The sequence below is a fragment of the Pieris rapae genome, chromosome 7, assembly GCF_905147795.1.
Source record: "Pieris rapae chromosome 7, ilPieRapa1.1, whole genome shotgun sequence".
NCBI classification, from domain to species: domain Eukaryota; kingdom Metazoa; phylum Arthropoda; class Insecta; order Lepidoptera; family Pieridae; genus Pieris; species Pieris rapae.
Genome location: NC_059515.1, coordinates 6,026,587 through 6,047,203, shown reverse-complemented (window position 1 = coordinate 6,047,203; position 20,617 = coordinate 6,026,587). Strand labels below are relative to the sequence as shown.

At 36.9% G+C, this 20,617-nt stretch overlaps 2 protein-coding genes across 2 annotated transcripts in view; both read left to right on the top strand.

Moving 5' to 3' along the window:
- Nucleotides 1-20,617, top strand: part of LOC110993587 — a 54,050-nt gene that overhangs the window by 13,441 nt on the left and 19,992 nt on the right. The gene's annotated exons all lie outside the window — the stretch shown is intronic.
- Nucleotides 3,723-11,022, top strand: LOC123689348. The gene is made up of 2 exons (XM_045628921.1): nt 3,723-4,118; nt 9,151-11,022. Exons 1-2 carry the CDS (start codon nt 4,096-4,098, stop codon nt 10,811-10,813), a joined length of 1,686 nt encoding a protein of 561 aa, XP_045484877.1. The 5' UTR covers nt 3,723-4,095; the 3' UTR covers nt 10,814-11,022.

The following is a 20,617-nucleotide window of genomic DNA, read 5'->3' as shown; positions in this document are numbered from 1 at the left end:
CTAAATTATACAAGAAAATATGACTTCAGAAATTTTATGCACATACAATATAATTATACTTAATAAAGACGAAACTTCTATTAAAATCACAACGTCTGTAAACTGTATGCCTACTGACAAAAACGAAAGTTTAAAAAAAATCACATCTTAAGATAAATAAATGATATATTTAAATTTGTATTTGTAAAATTATTTTATGTTCCCCAATTGAGTGTCACTAAAAGTTTGGAGGTTCATAATATGCACAATGTTGAGAGAAAAGTATTGAGCATCAACTTCAGTGGTTTTAAATTTATATGTATTTCTAACAGAACACTCGAACAAAAGTATTCTTTCTTTGTGAATTTCATACAATCTACTGATGCATCTTGTCCATTTATCTAATTTCGATAAGCCACCTAACTATTCGATTAGCTGTAACAAGGGAGTTGGTAGTTACAGGGGTAAGTATTTACAATGACATTGGTGGCGAAATAGTGTGTGCTGTGACGGTAGAATGAAAATAACAACGCCGCTATTATTGGTGGAAATACTATTATAAATACTATTTTATTCTATTTCGTACATTGTACCACATGCAATATACGAGAATAAAGTTCATTGACAAACTTCCCCCTTGATACAGCGTGAAGCTTTTAAAATGGGTATTGTTAGCTTTTAATCGAACCTATACCTTTTAACCTATCAAAAGTTTTACGCGTTTGATAACAATGGATTTAGCCTATAACTGTGACTGATACACTACATACCTGAGTTTTTAGGAATGTATAGCATTATTCCATTATCATATAGATTCCTTTTTAATTCTTCATTTTTCTCTTAAAAAGCTTGCGTACTTTACTGGCTTCTTAAGAATTAATACTCTCTTAAAGAGCGCTAAAGGTTAGACTCAGAGTTGTGGTTTAGCTCAATCTCCGACTGCGGAATAGTATAATTAAATACCTTATTACTCACGAAATCATACATAACAAGTCTCCATTCTAAAGAGTTAGGTTTAGTGGTGCTGGTGCCGAAGTATGCCTTATAAACTAACTTTTAAAGCAACCTTCGACCTAAAATAAAAATATTTTTTGTTAGATTAATTTCCGTTCATATGTGGGGTCTCTGTATCTTATTTACCATGGGCTAAGTGTTCGGATTATAACCGAGTATCATCAGCAGAATAAGAAATTCCACCAATATCACTTCGCTGTACGTAGTACCTGTGAGCGTTTTTAAGCGTGGAAGCTGCCTGTTGAGTTATATATAAGTCTTAAAGCCAGCAATGCTTTCACCTATTTTTTTAAATATAACGCGTACAAATGGAGTTATACTCTTTAAACAATGATCTGAATTCAAACTGTGTACTGATTGCCTTATATGACCTCTTTTTCGTGTATATTGTTCTCGAATATTGATCGTGAGAAAGTTTGAGTCAAGGTCTGCTCTGTTATTGTATTAATCTTTCAAATCTAGGTCTAGTACACCCACTTAACGCTGTCATAACAACTGCCTCGAAAACTTTAATTAAGAAGACTGCCGTTATGTAATTTGTTTCTATAATTCAACAAATTATATTCTTAATAGATAGTATTATGCAATATTTTAACATATATAATCGTAATATGAATTAGTAATCTGTCAAGTTTATGTGGCACTCATTCTGAGGAAGATAAGCACTCATGTCAGCTTATGCAAGTAAGGTAAAAAGTAAAAGAATCAATCAATTATTAACTAACAAATAAATATTTTTGAAAAAGGTATACTTTTTAGCTTAGATTTAATTTTATATCCAAGGAGGTTGATACACTATGGAAGTACCTCCGCAGCTAATCTTAAGGTAGACAAATATTCTTATCTTTCTTATCTATCTATCAATTTTTATTCATTTGGTGCTTCTCAATGAAGATAACAATTGTGCTACAGTCTCGTGAAGCAAGTCTTGTCTTGAAGCCCTTCCACCATCACAATACCCGTCCGTCCGTAAGGAATATTACTAACCAGCGATTAAAATTTATTCAGAGCCTACGCAACAATTAAAAGTTGGCAAAATTATTAAATCGTATATGAAAATACCAATTGATCATATGCTAGACAGAGAGGTGATGATTGGAGAGAGACATAGTACCCTCCACGCTGATTGAGGTCCAGATTAGCTTGTCAATAACAGATTGTTGTAACATTGCGATTCTATGCAATACGTCGGACAATCGATTCGTGGTTGTTATATTTGTTGTGAGATAAATTTGAGTGAGCAATATTATAAAGAGGATTTCTTTAAAATTCAAATTCAAAATCATTTATTCATGTAGGTAACATAATTTACACTTATGAACGTCAAAAAAGCAATATACATTGAATGCTTCTAATTTTAAATTTACTGTCAGTTCTAAAATCAAGGGCGTGGATAGGAAGAAAAGAACTGGAAATAAACTCTACGCCACCCTTTTTAATCGCCAAGTTTTACAAGCAAGCAACTTACATTGTCGTGGGAACAACACGCAAATACAGAGTAGAAACAACTGATATCACCGCATGCACGAATTCAAGTACGTACATTTATCACACAAGTCATCCTTCTTCGGCAAATCCTTTAAAATCTCTGACAGTAAGTTGCGGAGTAGGCTGCCCAACTTCATACTATTGGCTGCCTCTTTTAACCAGAAATTTCTAAACCATATCCTACTCTGCCGTCTTTTTAGTCTTGTATTTCTTTCTTTTTAGTTTTAGTTGTAGATTATGGTTGGTGATTCTATAATTGTTTTATTACAATTGTTGATTCACTTTTTGCACTTTAACCATTTTATTATTTCTTTTTTTAGGTTATTACCTCACTAGGGTTGCCTGGAAGACATCGTCTTATAATTTCTATCTACTACTGAAGTGTAATATTATATCCCTGAGTATCATAATTATTATTTTTAAAATTTTGAAAATAAAAAAATGTGCACCCGGTACAGGCTGTTAGTAATGAGAGACCATATATAAATTATCCGTCTTAAGGTTTCGATTAGGTATGCACGCACTACGCCTCAAGTGAAGTGTTGGGATGTAATAATTTTCTAGTTAGCTGATAGTTTGACAAACGTGAGGCATATTACCTTATTGGTATGTAATTACATACATAAAAGTTCGGTTGAACTACGTTCTATGCTATGCTGCTAGCATCTAAAAGTAGTCGAATGCAATACAATAATTGTATTATGCAATAAAGTCTACACATTTGGCCCAAACATTTTTAAAGTTCGTGTCTAGAAAAAGTCCATCATTTATAATAAGACCGAGAAACTTCAAGGTGAGAATACGAAACAACACGTGAAACTGTCAAGTCTAAATTCGTAGACCCTTGTACAAGACATAATGAAGCGGCACGTACAAGAAAATAAACTCTCGATGTTTTGTATCTAAAATGTTTTAGAATTTTCTTACGTCAAATATCTTTTATCAACTGAAATTCAGTAAAATGTTTTGTTTAATTTTTAAAACTTATATATGTTACTGCAATTTCACGAATTTGTTGACACTAAATAGTAAATTATCTTTAACGCGCATCTCCATAGTTTAAAGGTTTCATGCTTCATATACCTTGGATATATTTGGAAAAGATTTATTTCCACTTATTTTTATAATAATAAATAAGTTTTCTTTAGGATGAAAAAACAAATCTATCTTTAACATGAACTTTAGACGTGCAACGATACGTTTATAAATAAATAAATATACATGTAAGTTATGTGCCAGCCCTTGCATCAGTTATGTGCCAGCCCTGCACCTAACGATATAGGATTTCTGCTGATTAAGGACGCCACCGGCGACGCTAGATATAAGACTTAGTTTTAAGAATTCATTCTTGTAAGCATCGCGCTACAGATCACTCTATTAATTTGTAATTATAATAAATTAGTTTGATATTAAATTGGTTTTTTTTGGAGTGCACCGGCGGGTGAAATATAATTGGCGCAGTCGGTAGGATACTCGGGTCGCGCCTCGCGGGCAAGATTTTCCGGAAAATTAAGAAAATATAACGGTTTCGAGGCCCCGCCTGGCCGACCGGTTTTTCTAAAAACCGCAAGCGAGTATCGAGTTAAGAAGAAAGCCCCTGGAATCTAGAAATCGATGCAGCAGTCCAGAAAACCAATGTGAGTTACACAAATTACTTATTGTGTTGTTATATATATCCTAGTTTCCTAGTTGTTCCAAAATTTTCCATCCGAGGGAATTAAGTAATAAGGAGGCTGTTACTTACCAACAGTCTTCCAGAGGTAATTTTATTGATAGAATAAGAAACATAGAAGAAATGTCTTTCGACCCTGATATTATTTTTAAAGCTTTACGGGTGGTGCCCGAATTTGACGGGAACCCACATGTATTAACTAGATTTATAAGAATTTGTGATGAACTGGTGAAAAGATATTTAAAAAATGATGCCGAATCAACTCTATCGAATTTATCTTTGATTAACGGCATTTTAAATAAGATAACGGGACCGGCCGCTTGCCTCATAAATAGTAATGGCATCCCTGAGAGCTGGGGTGGCATTAGGGAAGCGTTAATTAACAACTTCTCAGATCAGAGGGATGAGACGGCGCTGTACAATGACATTTCTTTGCAAACTCAGGGTAATAGTACCCCTCAGGAATTTTATGATAGGTTGCAATCCCTATTTAGTACAATGATGACTTATGTCACCTTACACGAAACCCTTTCTACTACAATAGAGGCCAAACGGCACTTATACAAAAAATTAACGAAACAGGCATTTATTCGTGGCCTTAAGGAGCCACTTGGGTCTCGTATAAGGTGCATGAGGCCCGAATCTATCGAAAAGGCTCTCGAATACGTTCAAGAGGAATTAAATACTATATATCTACAGCAACGTAACGATGCTTCATCTAAGCCAAATCACTCATCTAACTATAACAGTAATGTACCTAAGCCTACATATAACACTAACAATTCGTCAAACAGATTTACTCTACCACAAGTACCATACACTTTTCCGCCACAATTTAAACCTAACCCACCTTACCAATTTAGAATGCCTATTCTAAACCAACAATACCCACCTAGAATGCCCACACGTACCCAACAAATGTTCCGTGCCCTTCCACCTAATTATAATCCTCAAAGTAATGTATTCCGTGCACCCCCACGTCCTCAACCGAAACCCCAAACTGGCCCAACTCCAATGAGTGGCGTCAGTCATTATGTGACAAAGGAATCCGTACCTAGACACGATTGGCGTATACACGGAAATCCACCACCTACAAACTATTTTAAAACTCGTGACGTAAATTTAAATGAATGTGCAACCAATAACTTTTACCCAAATTATGACTATTATGAACCTGAGTATAACTATTACTATGATCGATATTCTGACGATTACAACTACTATTACGAAGACAGGAATCAAGAGTACTATAACGAACCTTGTGACTATAACGAAGATAACGAATCAAATCCACAAACTGACATGACTGATACCGGAAATTTTACCAAGGTCAAGAGTTCAAAAGAACCAAAATAGAAATTAACCTTCAAACTCAAAGACAGTTGCCCTATATACAAATTGAGAATCCCCCACTTAAACTTTTAATCGACACCGGGGCAAACCAATCCTTTATTAGCCCCGACGCAGTTAATACTTACTTTTACCATATCCCATTAACTTACGATCCGTTTGAAGTTACTAACGTTCATGCAACATCTCGAAATAAATATTCGATTACGATACCTTGTTTCCAGGAATTTAATAGTGATAAAGAAATTAAATTATTTATGTATAAATTTCATGACTACTTTGACGGTTTAATTGGACTTGACTTGTTGACAGAATGGGAGTCTAAAATAGACCTTAAACATAAAACATTAGTGACTAAATTTGCAACTAACCCGATTCGAATGTACGATTCTAAAAATTGTAATTTATATGAAGACATAGTGCCTGCAAACAGTTCGAAATTAATTAGAGTTCCTATTAATACATTAGACGGTGAAGTCTTAGTGCATGAGCAATTAATATGTAACTGTATTATACATGAGTGTTTAACCACAGTTAAAAATAATCGCGGATTTTTAGAAATTGACAATCCCACAGATAATGACGTAATTATTTCATTCGATCGCCCTGCAACCGCGGAATTATTTAATATTGAAAGTTTTGACAGTCGTTCACCAAATAAAGTCGAACAGGTTATTTCAAAATTACGTACCGACCATTTAAACCCGGAGGAAAAAACGAATTTAATTTCAGTTTGCTCTAAATATGCAGATGTTTTTTATATTGAAGGGGAATCGCTTACTTTTACCAACAAAATTAAACACCGAATTAGAACAACCGATGAAATCCCCATATATACAAAAAGTTATCGCTATCCGCAAATACACAGGCAGGAAGTTAGGGAACAAATTGAAAAAATGTTAAATCAAGGGATAATTAAACCTTCTGATTCAGCTTGGAGCTCACCAATTTGGATAGTACCAAAAAAGGCAGATGCTTCTGGAAAACAGAAATGGAGATTAGTCGTCGATTTTCGTAAATTAAATGAGAAAACTATTGATGACAAATATCCTATACCAAATATAACCGATGTCCTTGACAAATTAGGGAATTGCCAGTACTTCACTACTCTCGATTTAGCTAGTGGTTTTTACCAAGTGGAAATGGACCCAATCGACATTTCAAAGACCGCATTTAATGTAGAACACGGGCATTTTGAATTTTTGAGAATGCCCATGGGACTTAAGAACTCACCATCAACTTTTCAAAGAGTCATGGACAATGTTTTACGTGGCTTACAAAACGTTATTTGTCTAGTATGCTTGGATGATATAATTGTATTTAGCACTAGTTTACAAGAGCACATAATTAACCTTGAAAAAGTATTTCAACGTCTCCGCGAATCTAACTTTAAAATACAAATGGACAAATCAGAATTCCTTAAATTAGAAACAGCATACCTAGGACATATAATAAGTAAAGAAGGAATTAAACCAAATCCGGACAAAATTAAAGCTATAACAAAATACCCAGTCCCGAAAACTACAAAAGAAATAAAACAATTTTTAGGTTTATTAGGCTATTACAGAAAATTTATTCCAGATTTCGCACGTGTTACCAAACCATTAACTAAATGTTTAAAAAAAGGTAGTAAGATTATTTTAAATTCAGAATATATGGATTGTTTTGAAAAATGTAAAGCTCTTTTAACTAATGACCCGATTTTGCAATACCCCGATTTTACAAAGGATTTTATACTGACCACAGATGCATCTAATTTAGCTATTGGCGCCGTTCTTTCTCAAGGCCCAATAGGCTCAGATAAACCTGTCTCATTTGCCTCGCGTACTTTAAATGAAAGCGAAATTAATTATAGTACGATAGAGAAGGAATTGTTGGCTATAGTTTGGGCTACAAAATACTTTAGACCCTATTTATTTGGCCGTAAGTTTAAAATCGTTACAGACCATAAGCCTTTACAATGGATAATGAATTTGAAAGAGCCTAACTCACGTTTAACCCGTTGGAGATTAAAACTTAGTGAATATGACTATACGGTTGTGTATAAAAAAGGTAAGTCGAACACGAATGCTGACGCTTTGTCACGTGTAGAATTAAATAACGAGACAGTAGAATCATTAGTAGTTAATATATCTGACTCCGAGTCGACCGTGACATGTCCTGACGATAGACCTCTTATTAGCCTTTCATCGACTGATACTGCACCAACTTTAAGAGCCTACAGCACTGACGGAAGCGACGACGGAGCTGATATAAATCAGGTAGGTACAAAACATACTAGTCGCGAAAGTCCAATACTTGACATCCCCATAAGTGAAGACCCTCTTAACTTGTTTCGAAAGCAAATCCTAATAAAAATCACAAATAACTCACCCTCAACTAAACCCGTTCTTAATAGACCTTTTGAGAATTTTTCGCGCGTCTCTGTACAAATTAATGAGAATAGCCTTCAACAAGAAATTATCGCCATAATAAAAAAATATGTAGATCCGAAAATACGTACTGCTATACTCGTCGAACCCTTAGGAAAAATGTTGAGTATAGTACCTATTATTCAAAATACTTTTCGAAGCTCATCTATGAAATTATTACTTGTTAAACGGCAAGTTGAAAATATTAGAGATTATTTAACCCAGCAGGACACGATTAGAAAATATCATGAAGGTAAAACCAACCACCGCGGAATAAATGAAACATATATGTCCTTATCCCAAAGGTATTTCTGGCCTAAAATGAAACAAGATATAGTTAATTACATAAGCATATGCCCAATTTGTAACTCCGCAAAATACGACCGTAATCCCGTACGCCCAGAGTTTAAAATTGTACCGCCACCTTCTCGACCATTTGAAACAGTTCACATAGACGTCTTGACCTTAGAACAAGATAAATTTTTGACTTTCATTGACGCATTTTCTAAGTATGCTCAAGCATACCGACTTAATGACTGTACAGCACCAAACATAATTGATAAACTATTAACTTTCATGACACATCATGGATCACCTATGACTTTAATTTCCGATAGAGGAACAGAGTTCACAAATCAAGTATTTGCTGAATTCCTACGCCTACATAAAATAAATCACCATATGATAGCACCTCACAGTCCTAATGAAAACGGAATGATAGAGCGTTTACATAGCACCCTTATAGAACATATTAGAATATTAAGATTAAAACACAAAAACGAATCGGCAGCCAATTTAATTTTATACGCTATTTTAGCATACAATAGTTCTATACATAGCTTGACTAAATGTAGACCATATGACATTGTTACTGGACATTATGACCCTAGAGACCCTACAGATTTAAACTTAACAGAAAGACTTTTGCAACAATACATACAATGTCACCGTAACAATATGCTAACAGTGTATAGTATGATACATGACTCATCGTTCGCAGAACGCCAAGCGATAATGCAGAGACACAATTCCCGTAGGGAACCCGAGACTGATTACACACCTGGACAGGATGTTTATATAAGTAATCCGATAGCTGCGAGACAAAAGTTAGCTCAACGTTATATACAAGACAAAGTTGTTACAAATTTACCCATACATATATATACCTCTAAAAAACGATTACCTGTATCGAAGTCCCGACTAAAACGTGTTCCAAAAAGTAGTAAATTGTTACAGGATGCTGCTGACAACCCTGATGTTGTCCCTGGACATAGCAATGACCCAGGAGATAAGACTTGAGAATATGGACAACGGACCTGGACTATTACCGTTTAATATCGGACTTACTGACATAATTACCCATTATCATACCTTTTTGCATTTCATTGACTTGGATGAAATTGGCCTGAAGATTGAAACATTAAAGACTCAAATTCATGACATTGAGGGTTACTTTGACAACCACAGTTTACCTATTTCTAAAGCTCGTCTTCAACATTTAACGGAAAAATTAGATAAAGCATCGTTGTTATTAAGTACATTAAAACCTGGTCGCGTTAAAAGAGGTTTAATTAATGGTTTAGGCTCTATTATTAAAAGTGTAACCGGTAACTTAGACTACAGCGATGCCATTAAATATGACGAGGCCATTAAAATTCTTCAAAATAATCAAAATAATATAATTTCCGAATTTAATAATCATATAAGTCTTAGTAAGGCGTGGATGTCCGAGCACGCGAAAATTATTGATAAATTAGTGGAAAATCAAATTGATTTAAATAAAACAATGTATTTTATGATTTCGAAATTTAATACTGAACATGTAGATACAGTAGTCTTCGCAGAAATTTCCCAATTATTAAATTCATTTGATGATAATATTAATGAGCTACTATTAGTTATAAGAAATATCGAAGATAGTTTAGCTTTTACGCGCACTTATACAGCGCACCATATTATGTTAGATATAAGTATGTTACGTAGTATGTTAGGTACTTTAAGTTCTGTTTATAAACCGGAACAGTTATTAGATTTAGAACTCCGCGAATACTATAGCGTAATTCGCACTGGGTCATATTTTAGTAATAATAGAATAGTTATAGTGTTACGGTTTCCCATAATATCCCCTAATACTTTTACCCTTTTTAAATTATCCATCTTACCAAATCATTACCAACACATTATTATACCTCCCTTTCCTTATATAGCAACCAATAATGATAATTATGTGTACATAGAGGCTGAATGCCCGAAGTCAAGAAATCGGTTTCTGTGTGAAGAGACACTTAATCATCATATAAAACGCTCACCTGATTGCATAGCAGACCTTGTCATCAGCCAGCAAGTGTCAAATTCATGCATACCTACCACGTTGACACTCGCCAAGCCTGCCATGGAAAAATTAGACGACCAACATTACTGCGTTACGTTTCCAAGTTTAACTAAAATATCCCTGTCATGTAAACGAAGAGAATATCTGAATCTGCAGGGCAGTTACCTTGTAACAGTACCGCCGAACTGTTCTCTGCATACTAAGGACCTCACCATTGTTAACATAAATAATCAATTAAAAGGGGAGCCTTTGAAGATTTTGCTACCAATGAACTCTACCCCTACGACACCACAGCGATCCTTAAAGATACATACGATTGATTTGAATGGATTACATAATTTAGAGAAGCAAATCGAAGTACAAATGCCTATTATTCCGGAAAATCCAACCATCATCTACCACACCACTTTACCCTTCTACGTAATGCTCCTGTGTTCAGCTATTTTTGTAATATACATCGGATATCGTCGACTCCATAAAAGTACCCAGAATGCTGGAGTTCAAGAGCAACAGGTACACCCAGAAGGTGATCCAGCCGCAACATTTTCCCTCAACGTCCTCAAATAGTTGCGGATCTGCGGGGGGAGGAGTTATGTGCCAGCCCTTGCATCAGTTATGTGCCAGCCCTGCACCTAACGATATAGGATTTCTGCTGATTAAGGACGCCACCGGCGACGCTAGATATAAGACTTAGTTTTAAGAATTCATTCTTGTAAGCATCGCGCTACAGATCACTCTATTAATTTGTAATTATAATAAATTAGTTTGATATTAAATTGGTTTTTTTTGGAGTGCACCGGCGGGTGAAATATAATTTGTATTAAAGTGACCCCATTGTTAGTAAATAACTGAATAGTTAAGCTAAATAATGAGTCACGTATTTGACTAACTAAAATACGTGATTCACTGTAGTGCTCCGGTTTGATTTCCAAAAGTATTGTTTCTAAGGCTTAGGCTTAAATAAATCCCGACTTTATAATTAGAAAAGCTTTCAATTATTTACTAGCGGACATCAAAGTAGGTCATACAATAAAAAGTTTTACATAATATCGTTAACGATTCCGTCTGGCTTTATTTGAACTTTGAAGTACGGCGAGAGGAAATGAGGAATTAAATGTGTAGATTTTAAAACAATTATATAATCTGTATTTACTTTTGTGTTTCAGACTGCCTCTTTCTGCTTCTAAATGTTTACAGACGACCTATAGTTACATATAGTTGTTTACATACGACGATTTTTTTGTCGTACGTAAACCACTATATCTATTGATTGGTGCCAATCACCCACCGTCGACACCACAGATATACTAAGGCCCGCACGGTATAGTACGTTTAAATCGTTTTCGTTTGATAACACCCGTGCGGTAACCTAAGTAACCTCGGTGCGGCTTTGTATACCGGTGGGGTTTGACTTCGTACTCGTTTGTCAAGACGGCTCGACGTAACGCTGGTACCGCCTCGACCCACGCACCCCTGCTAGTGCGTAATTGTAGATGTTGTCTTGAAGTGAAACTGCGCCTTGCTTTCTTGCTTCGCCGATTATTCTTGGATCACAGCTCGTTGTCACGGGATAAAGGAAAGAGCCCGAGTCTCTACGCGCGTCTGCACCGTGTCAAGTCTGAACCGAGACTGCGCGTCTGCACCGTGTCAAGTCTGAACCGCGACTGCGCGTGTGCACCGTGTCAAGTCTGAACCGCGACTGCGCGTGTGCACCGTGTCAAGTCTGAACCGCGACTGCCTCGAGACTCGCCCGCGCCGAGCTTAAGTACTCCACGAGTATACCGCGACGAGAGCTACGCTTACATACATTTGCGCCGGTATACCGCGTCGAGAGCTGTGACCCTTTTATTCGGCGAAGTATTCTATTTATTTATTTAATATATTTACATTCATAAATAACCACTTAAATCTGTATACATATTTGTCTAACTTATAACTCTTAACACTCGAACATAATTTCTATCTATAGAGTTACAATTTTCAAACCTAACTTATAATATATTTATATTTCTATTTATGAGTCGCCAACATTCTCCCCCTCGTGCGTAGCACCGTCGTTTCTGCACGGCGACTCCGCAGGCACCAAGATCAGGATCCTCGACGATGGTCTTCGTAACACTCCCCCTTTGGTTGCGACGTCCACGAGTCTGGTTATTCCGTCGGGCCCGGGGTATGTAGTTTCGATGATTCCCCTCGGCCAAGTGCATCGTGGTAGCGTGCGTTTTACGATAAAAACCACGTCGCCTGGTTGCAGCTGCTCGCCTTTCTGTAGTTTATTCGTTTTCCTAGGCAGTAGTTTGGGCAAGTACTCCCGTAGCGATCTCTTCCGAAAGTGATCAGAGAGTCGTTGGACGGACTTCAAATCTTTTCTGCCCACCAGCTTTGTATCAGGAAAATGTAGTATGCGCGCAGCTCCACTGGATCGTCCAATGAGAATGTAGTTTGGTTTTAGCGTCTCCTTTTTCGAATTGTCAGCTAGGTTCGTTATTAGTCTAGAATTGTCTATGTGTTCTGTTTCCAACAAGGTTGCTTGCATTTCAAGTCTCGACTTAGATATTGATTTCCGAGACTTTACTCTCGACTTAGCATCAACGAGGTTTACTAAGTATTTTCCATTACCTCCAGTTGCGGCTGCATACGCTGTCTCACTCGCGTCTGCGACAGTATGCAGCTCCCCCTCAGTGCAGAATAGTGACATACATCGCGGCAGCTGATTATCTTTTATTCTACCGATATGCTCTAGGTAGCTTTTTCGAGCTTCGGTGTCGTCTTCAATGATCACTCTTTTGTTCGACGCCCATCTTCGTAACTCAAAGTGCGCCTTCATGTAGATCAAGTTGACTGGCTGTATAACTCGTTGGTAATCGTCGACACAGTAAAAACTTTGCAAATAGTTATCCATATAGCGATATTGCTCTATTGCTTGTGCTGCTTCTGGATATTTATGTACGAAGGCCTTTGCATTTCTGTTTTTTATATAAATCGTGGCACAAGGTGACGCAGCTCCTAAAATCACTGATAACATTCTGTTATCCTTCACTAGCGCTTTCTTGTCTTTTTGCCAAAGGAACCTGAGACTATTTCTGTCTTCTTCACATATTTTCACCCGCAGAAACATTTCTTTTTTATCGGCCGCTATCGATACGAGTTCTTGACGTACTCGCAGTGACACTCGTAATATTGACTGTAGACCGGTTCTGAAGTCCGGTCCGGACAGCAGAATGTCGTTGAGGCTCACTCTGTTGTGATTGGCTGCACCGTCGAACACAATTCTTAGCTTTTTCTTCACTGGGAAGTGAGGCAGGTACCACTTTTTGTTCGATGTGCAGTCGGCTGTTACTTCTTCAGCGTAGTTGCTTTTCAAAAGATTTATTTGCGTGCTATATTCATTTTTAAACTTAGCGTCCTCACGCAGATCTTTTTCTATTCCTTGAAATCTGTTGAAGGCCGCTGAGAAATTGTTTGGAAGTTGTAGGTCTTTCCTTTTCCACAATAGTCCGACCTCGGATCTGTCATCTTCCAATTGTTGACTATTTCTTTCCAATATTTCTAGTGCGCGCTGTTCTATATCGGTTGAAGGCTTCTTCGGCTGAACCCACAAAGACTCAATATTAAGATGTTCTCTCACTGGCTGATTTATTTTGTCTTCGACGACTCTTGCATGTGCACATGTGTTTACATAATTGATCGGAGACACACCGTTGCTATCGAAGCCATGGATAACCCATCCTAACTTTGTTCTTGACGCCACCGGCTGCCCTGGCTTTCCACGTCGTATTTGTAATGAGACAATATGTTCCCAATTGTCTTGGCCAATGAGCAGCTTCGGTGCCTCAGCTTCGTAACACACGTCCCGCAGTAAACCCCGCAAGTGATGACACTTCTTAAGTCGGGTTTTATCGACGAGTTGTGGGGTTAATTTCAGCTCTTTGATAGTCCTTGCCCGCTTGAGTGTACTCGTCTCGCCTTGTCTTATCCCTTTCACTTTGATGTCTACAATCATTGAGTCGTGACTTTTCATTTGCCCGCCGCCGATAGTTTCTATATTTAAGGTTTCGCGAGGACCCTTAATACCGATGCTTGCAGCCACATTTTCATCGAGCAGTGTCACCGTTGAGCCTTCATCTAGCAGCGCCAGTACCTGTTTGCTCCCAGTCGGTCCGTAGATCTCCACCTTAAGCATCTTTAAAATAGCTTTTGGTGTACTAATTGTATTGACCGTCGCTGTCTCGGTCGCTGCCTCTTCATGACATTGTTCGCTCTCCGATGTCACATGTAATAAGCTGTGGTGCCATCTCTGACACAACTTGCACGGTGGTCTTCGGCATCTTTCTTTCCGATGCTTTCCAACAAGGCACTTGAAGCAAACCTTAAGCCTCTTGACCGTTTCCCATCTATCGTTGACTGCTGCATTCAGAAATCTTTGGCAGTCTCTGAGCTTATGGTTGCATTCACAAACTGGGCACTTGATCTCTTCTGGTCTACTCTTTTCAGCAATATTAAAAGTAGCCTGTTTCACCGGTCTTCTTATTGTTGCGCTCGGTCGTACACTTTTGCTGTCTTCGACTACCGCGAATGCGCCGCATTTATCCGCTTCTAAATTGAGGAAGTTGCTTATTGTTTGAATATCTGAGAACGATTCCTCTCCTCTCGCAGCCGTGTAGTCGTACCATCTGAATCTCAGAATCGCGGGCATCTTATCTATGATAATTTTCATGATTTCCGGTGAGTACAGGTATTGCGGTTTCTTCAATCCTTTTATGGCGGCCACACTGTTGTTTATTTGGCTTGCGAAAACGCATATGTCGCTGGGATTTTCCGTTGTTCTGTGAAGCGCTTTTAATTTCTCAAGTTCGGCTAACACCAATGCGTCAGGTCTACCAAATCTTCGGCGTAAAGCGTTAATAACTTCTTCTGGCTTCGCTTCTGAGTACAAGAGGCTCTTAATACTCTCTCTCGCCGTGCCTTTAATTGCTTTACGTAGCCGCGCCATGTTCTGAACGTCCGAGAACATGGGAGATGTATCTTCGTATACAACTCGGAACGCCGTCCATTCGGAGCTGTCCCCTTCAAATATTGGCAGCTCTTGAATGTATTTCGGTTGCGGCATTACATGGTTCGTCATGACTTCCTTTATTGCGTCAGCTATTGCTCGAATGTCGCTCTTTGTTTCTATTTCTTCTGGCTTTTGTTCCGATGCGCGCATCCAGTTTGCTACCTTTTCTTCATAGTCATCGTTGACGTTTTCTATAACGGAGTCTTCCTCTTCCGTTTCTGCTTCTAATCGTAATCTGGCCAGGCGTGCTGCTGCCTGCGCTTCCCGCAGTTCGCAGCGAGCCAACTCTTCTCTGGCCTCGGCTAGTCTTCTTGAGCTGGCTTTTGATACGGTTCTCGATGCGGCCCGCCGGGTATAACCCGCTGGTATCAGAGTCAATGCTTGCTCTGATTGGCTGGCTGCGCTCGTCGACGTAGACTGCTCGATCGTTTTCTCTTCGCCTGTGGTCTGAACTTCGGACCTAGTGGCGGAGGTAACAGTCAACGTCGATTCTGCTCGCTGCATCCCGTTCTGTGATCTTGTGACTGGCATTTCCTTCTCGCAATATTCACTTCTTGGTGACAACCGTTGCAGGATCCGGCTCGAAGGACCACTATTGATTGGTGCCAATCACCCACCGTCGACACCACAGATATACTAAGGCCCGCACGGTATAGTACGTTTAAATCGTTTTCGTTTGATAACACCCGTGCGGTAACCTAAGTAACCTCGGTGCGGCTTTGTATACCGGTGGGGTTTGACTTCGTACTCGTTTGTCAAGACGGCTCGACGTAACGCTGGTACCGCCTCGACCCACGCACCCCTGCTAGTGCGTAATTGTAGATGTTGTCTTGAAGTGAAACTGCGCCTTGCTTTCTTGCTTCGCCGATTATTCTTGGATCACAGCTCGTTGTCACGGGATAAAGGAAAGAGCCCGAGTCTCTACGCGCGTCTGCACCGTGTCAAGTCTGAACCGAGACTGCGCGTCTGCACCGTGTCAAGTCTGAACCGCGACTGCGCGTGTGCACCGTGTCAAGTCTGAACCGCGACTGCGCGTGTGCACCGTGTCAAGTCTGAACCGCGACTGCCTCGAGACTCGCCCGCGCCGAGCTTAAGTACTCCACGAGTATACCGCGACGAGAGCTACGCTTACATACATTTGCGCCGGTATACCGCGTCGAGAGCTGTGACCCTTTTATTCGGCGAAGTATTCTATTTATTTATTTAATATATTTACATTCATAAATAACCACTTAAATCTGTATACATATTTGTCTAACTTATAACTCTTAACACTCGAACATAATTTCTATCTATAGAGTTACAATTTTCAAACCTAACTTATAATATATTTATATTTCTATTTATGAGTCGCCAACAATATCTTACTTATGCGTGTAACTATGTTGTCTGTGTTATTTTAACTGTTAATTTAATAATGAGATAACGACATCGCACCTTTTATCGTTATGTTTATACGAAGACTGAAATTGATAATGATAGATGTTGTAGTTCCAAAATTTGACAATGAACCGATCTAAAACTAATTCAGTTACTTCCATCAAGGCTGCATGCACCTCCTTAAGTATTTATATGTTCACAGTGGGCGTACTGCCTTCAAGTTTCGCAATACAGCATATGCAGATAATTCAAAACACAATGGCATTCAATATTACGTAACAAACGATTCAAACTAATAAATGCAATCGATCAATGCACCTCCATACATTGTATATCCATTAGGGTGTTAATATAGGATTCAGAGAATAGACTGAGTACAAACTAGTATTAACTAGTAGTGAACGGAACACCGCAAATTGCGCTATTTCGTACCGTTTGGTACAATAACGCTCAAATGCGTTCCGAATGGGTTATTATACGTCGCTTTGATGTGTGAAACATGTTAGACGTGAATTGGAAATGACTAATTATAATTGTTAATCGTTTAGGTTTTAAACGGTTGATTAATAGTAGCTAAAATCCTAACACAATTATTATACTCGATACGTAACAATTTTTAAGTATTATCTTACAGATAAAATTCTCGTGTCGCGGTGTTTGTGGTGAAACTTCTCCGAAACGGCTTGAACGATTCTCATGAAATTTTGTGTGCATATTGGGTATGTCTGAGAATCGGAAAACATCTATTTTTAATCCCCCTAAATGTTAAGGGTAGACCACCCCTAAATATTTTTAGATTAATTTTTTTTTATCAACATACAACCCTAAATGTTCAACCCTCTACGATCAACCCCTATTTTTTATTACAAATAATATACATGGAAAAACGACGTTTGCCAGGTCAGCTAGTTAAATATAAAATTTGATTTGTTTACTTTGAAAATATTATTTCAGAGGAACTGAGAATAAATTAAGAATTCTAATAATGCAATTGTTTTTCAAGCTATGTATTTTTCAGTTTATTCTATTATAGTTAAAGAAATCTTCATAATTCCTTTTACTACTGTAAATAACAATTTAATATATATAGATACTATTTAACTAAATAAATACAACACAACTGACAACTTATTTTGTATCACCGAGGAGTTAAAATATAAATTAGAGCTGACCATGAGTTAAAAATAACTGATCGATAAGCTGAACTCAGTGGAACTGGCTCTGAAGTTAGTCTAGATAAATGGTTTGTGGTTAGCGATTCTTTTTATAACTGTAAAGTTAGACAGCTTAATGACATTCTCCATTCTCTTGTAAGAACTCAAGAAATGATAAACAAAGGGAAATAAAACTGATAATGAGCTTGTTAGTATTACAACAAAGATAGATATAAAAAAGCAGTGTCGTATACCAACTACTTTTTTATTCTGTGCGACTCTCATACTTCAGGTCGACTACCGATGGACTTTCTATGTGCGCATCTAACATTTACTGAAGGAAAACTTTGTGAGGCATGTCTCTAATCAATTATTCGATGACATATGTTTGACAATAGGTCGATCACATACTTGTCTATGGTCAAAGAGATGAATTCCATCTGAGGTCAAGATCCATGACGTAACGAATTGTACATAAGATAGTGGGACACTATGTTATTCAATGTGATACTTGAATTTCGATTCATGTTATACTAGTACTACTATTATATAGTATATTATTTATTCTAACAAATTCTTTATACTACGTGAAGATTTTAAATTTAAGTTAGAATTAATAACACGCCATGTGCTAAGATCATCACCCAATATTTCTTTTCAAATTATGAGAATATAACATTGTGTAGTCTTCGTTTTAAATAGATATGAAATTGCGATGTTCCTTGATCGAAACATACTACATGTTATACGTATTCATGATGTATGAAATATCCTCAGGTGCAATTGCAGTATTTCTCTCGTGAACACAGAAATATTACCTTCAACTGAAAGATTGGTTCTACTTATTTTGTTCAGAACAGCAACATCTTTTGCTGTTATTTACACTTTGTTTCAATTTATTACTAAGCGTCCAACTATTTCAACGTATTACGATTTACAATGACTAACTTATATTTATACTAGTTTGTAGCACAAGAAGTGTATTTATTAATATAGAATAGGTAATCACACAATTACAAAGATATTATATGCGACAATAATTGGCAAATTGTAATCCATACATTATATGTTTCATGTATAAATGCTGTTTATTGTGCAGTAGTGTTAATAAAATATAATAATAAGGAATTTAAATTTACCTTTCAATCCTAAACATAAAAAAAACATAGTTTTAAGAAAAACTAATAAATTAAGTCTTAACAGTATTTGGTTTTTTTAAATTTCGCCGACTGAGGAATTTGTATATTAATCTAATCATTAATGTCGATTATCACTAATCTAAAAAATAAAACAATCAAAATCAAAAGTCATAATGTACACATAATATGAACTTTAAAATGTATGTATATTAAATGCTTCTAAATACACATTTTCTGCCAGTTCTCAAATCAATGACGTATAACGTAAGAGAAGAAATGGAACTGAAACTCTCCGCCACTCTTAAAAAAAATAAGTTTTCATGTTAGAATTAATAATAAGTAAATTAGTTAATCATTTTATGCCGGAAATACTGCTAAATTTATTACATTAATACCAATAGTGTAAAATTCAATTGAATACTAATATTCTGTCCTAATTGATACCTACAAACCCTTAGACGGCAGGTTAATAAAAAATCTCAATAAAATGCTCGATTAGGCCCCTACTATAAAATCGGAAGGTGGATAATGTCCTATGCCCCATAGAGCTTCAATCTTAAAATTCATTGAAAGCAATGAGGCGACGTATTTGAGAGGACGATTTAAATTCTTTTCTTCTCACTGAGTTGGACTAATTGCTTTGTCGCGTTTTTAACAGTTTAAAATTTAATCGTGATTTCAAATTATTTGCAAGATTTAGTTTTAAAAGAAATATTTAACGATCATACAACCTTCAAGACATAACTCGTAATATATCTCATTTCATTGTTTTTATCGTAATAAATTTTATTAAATTGACTTGTGAATAGAAATAGCTGAACAATTCATATTTGTTACGAAGTCGATATATGAGGAATTCCACATTCATGTCACAAGTTATAAAATATTATGTATCGGTGTTTCCGTATAGATAAAGAAAATACACATGAAGCACATGTAAAAATATCGAAAACACGCAAAATACCGCACTGCGAAGTTAAATATTCGATTTTATGAATCATAAAGACCAAGACTAAATTGATTTAGTCATGCTTTCTTGTATTATTCGTGCCTCGTGAAATTAAAAGTAAGCCAAATAAAACAGAATATGTCTTAACTAAGGCAAAGACTAAGGAATCTTTCAACATTTACTAGAGTATATTTTTGTATAAAGTTGGCATTATACGACGATCCGCGATAAGAGATTTTGATCGATCCATTTCGTATTTGGAATGGTGTTAGCTGCACTTTGTTGTACGTTTATATTTGTGAGCCATAAAATTAATAAGGTGAATTTGTTTTTACCTCGCGCTCATACTATAAAAAAGGAGGATATCATTTTACACGTTTATGGATCGATATGTATGAATATTCGGGTAGATTGACTCTTTCATTAACCACAATTGTTACTACTGTCTACTGTCTGTAATTTTGAGCAACATTTGATTGAACTATGTATAGGATGTAAGAAGCTTTAATTAACCCATTGGATTCGTTCCAAATTCAAAAACGAATGCCTTACCAAAGGCAGCCTCAGTTACAAAAACATAGTATTGTCGGCAACTCATGTATTATTCAGAGTACCATGTTGTACTTGGTACTAATATTTTTGTATGAAAGCCTTGATACAAACACCTGGGGCAACGACTGGGATGTCGTTATG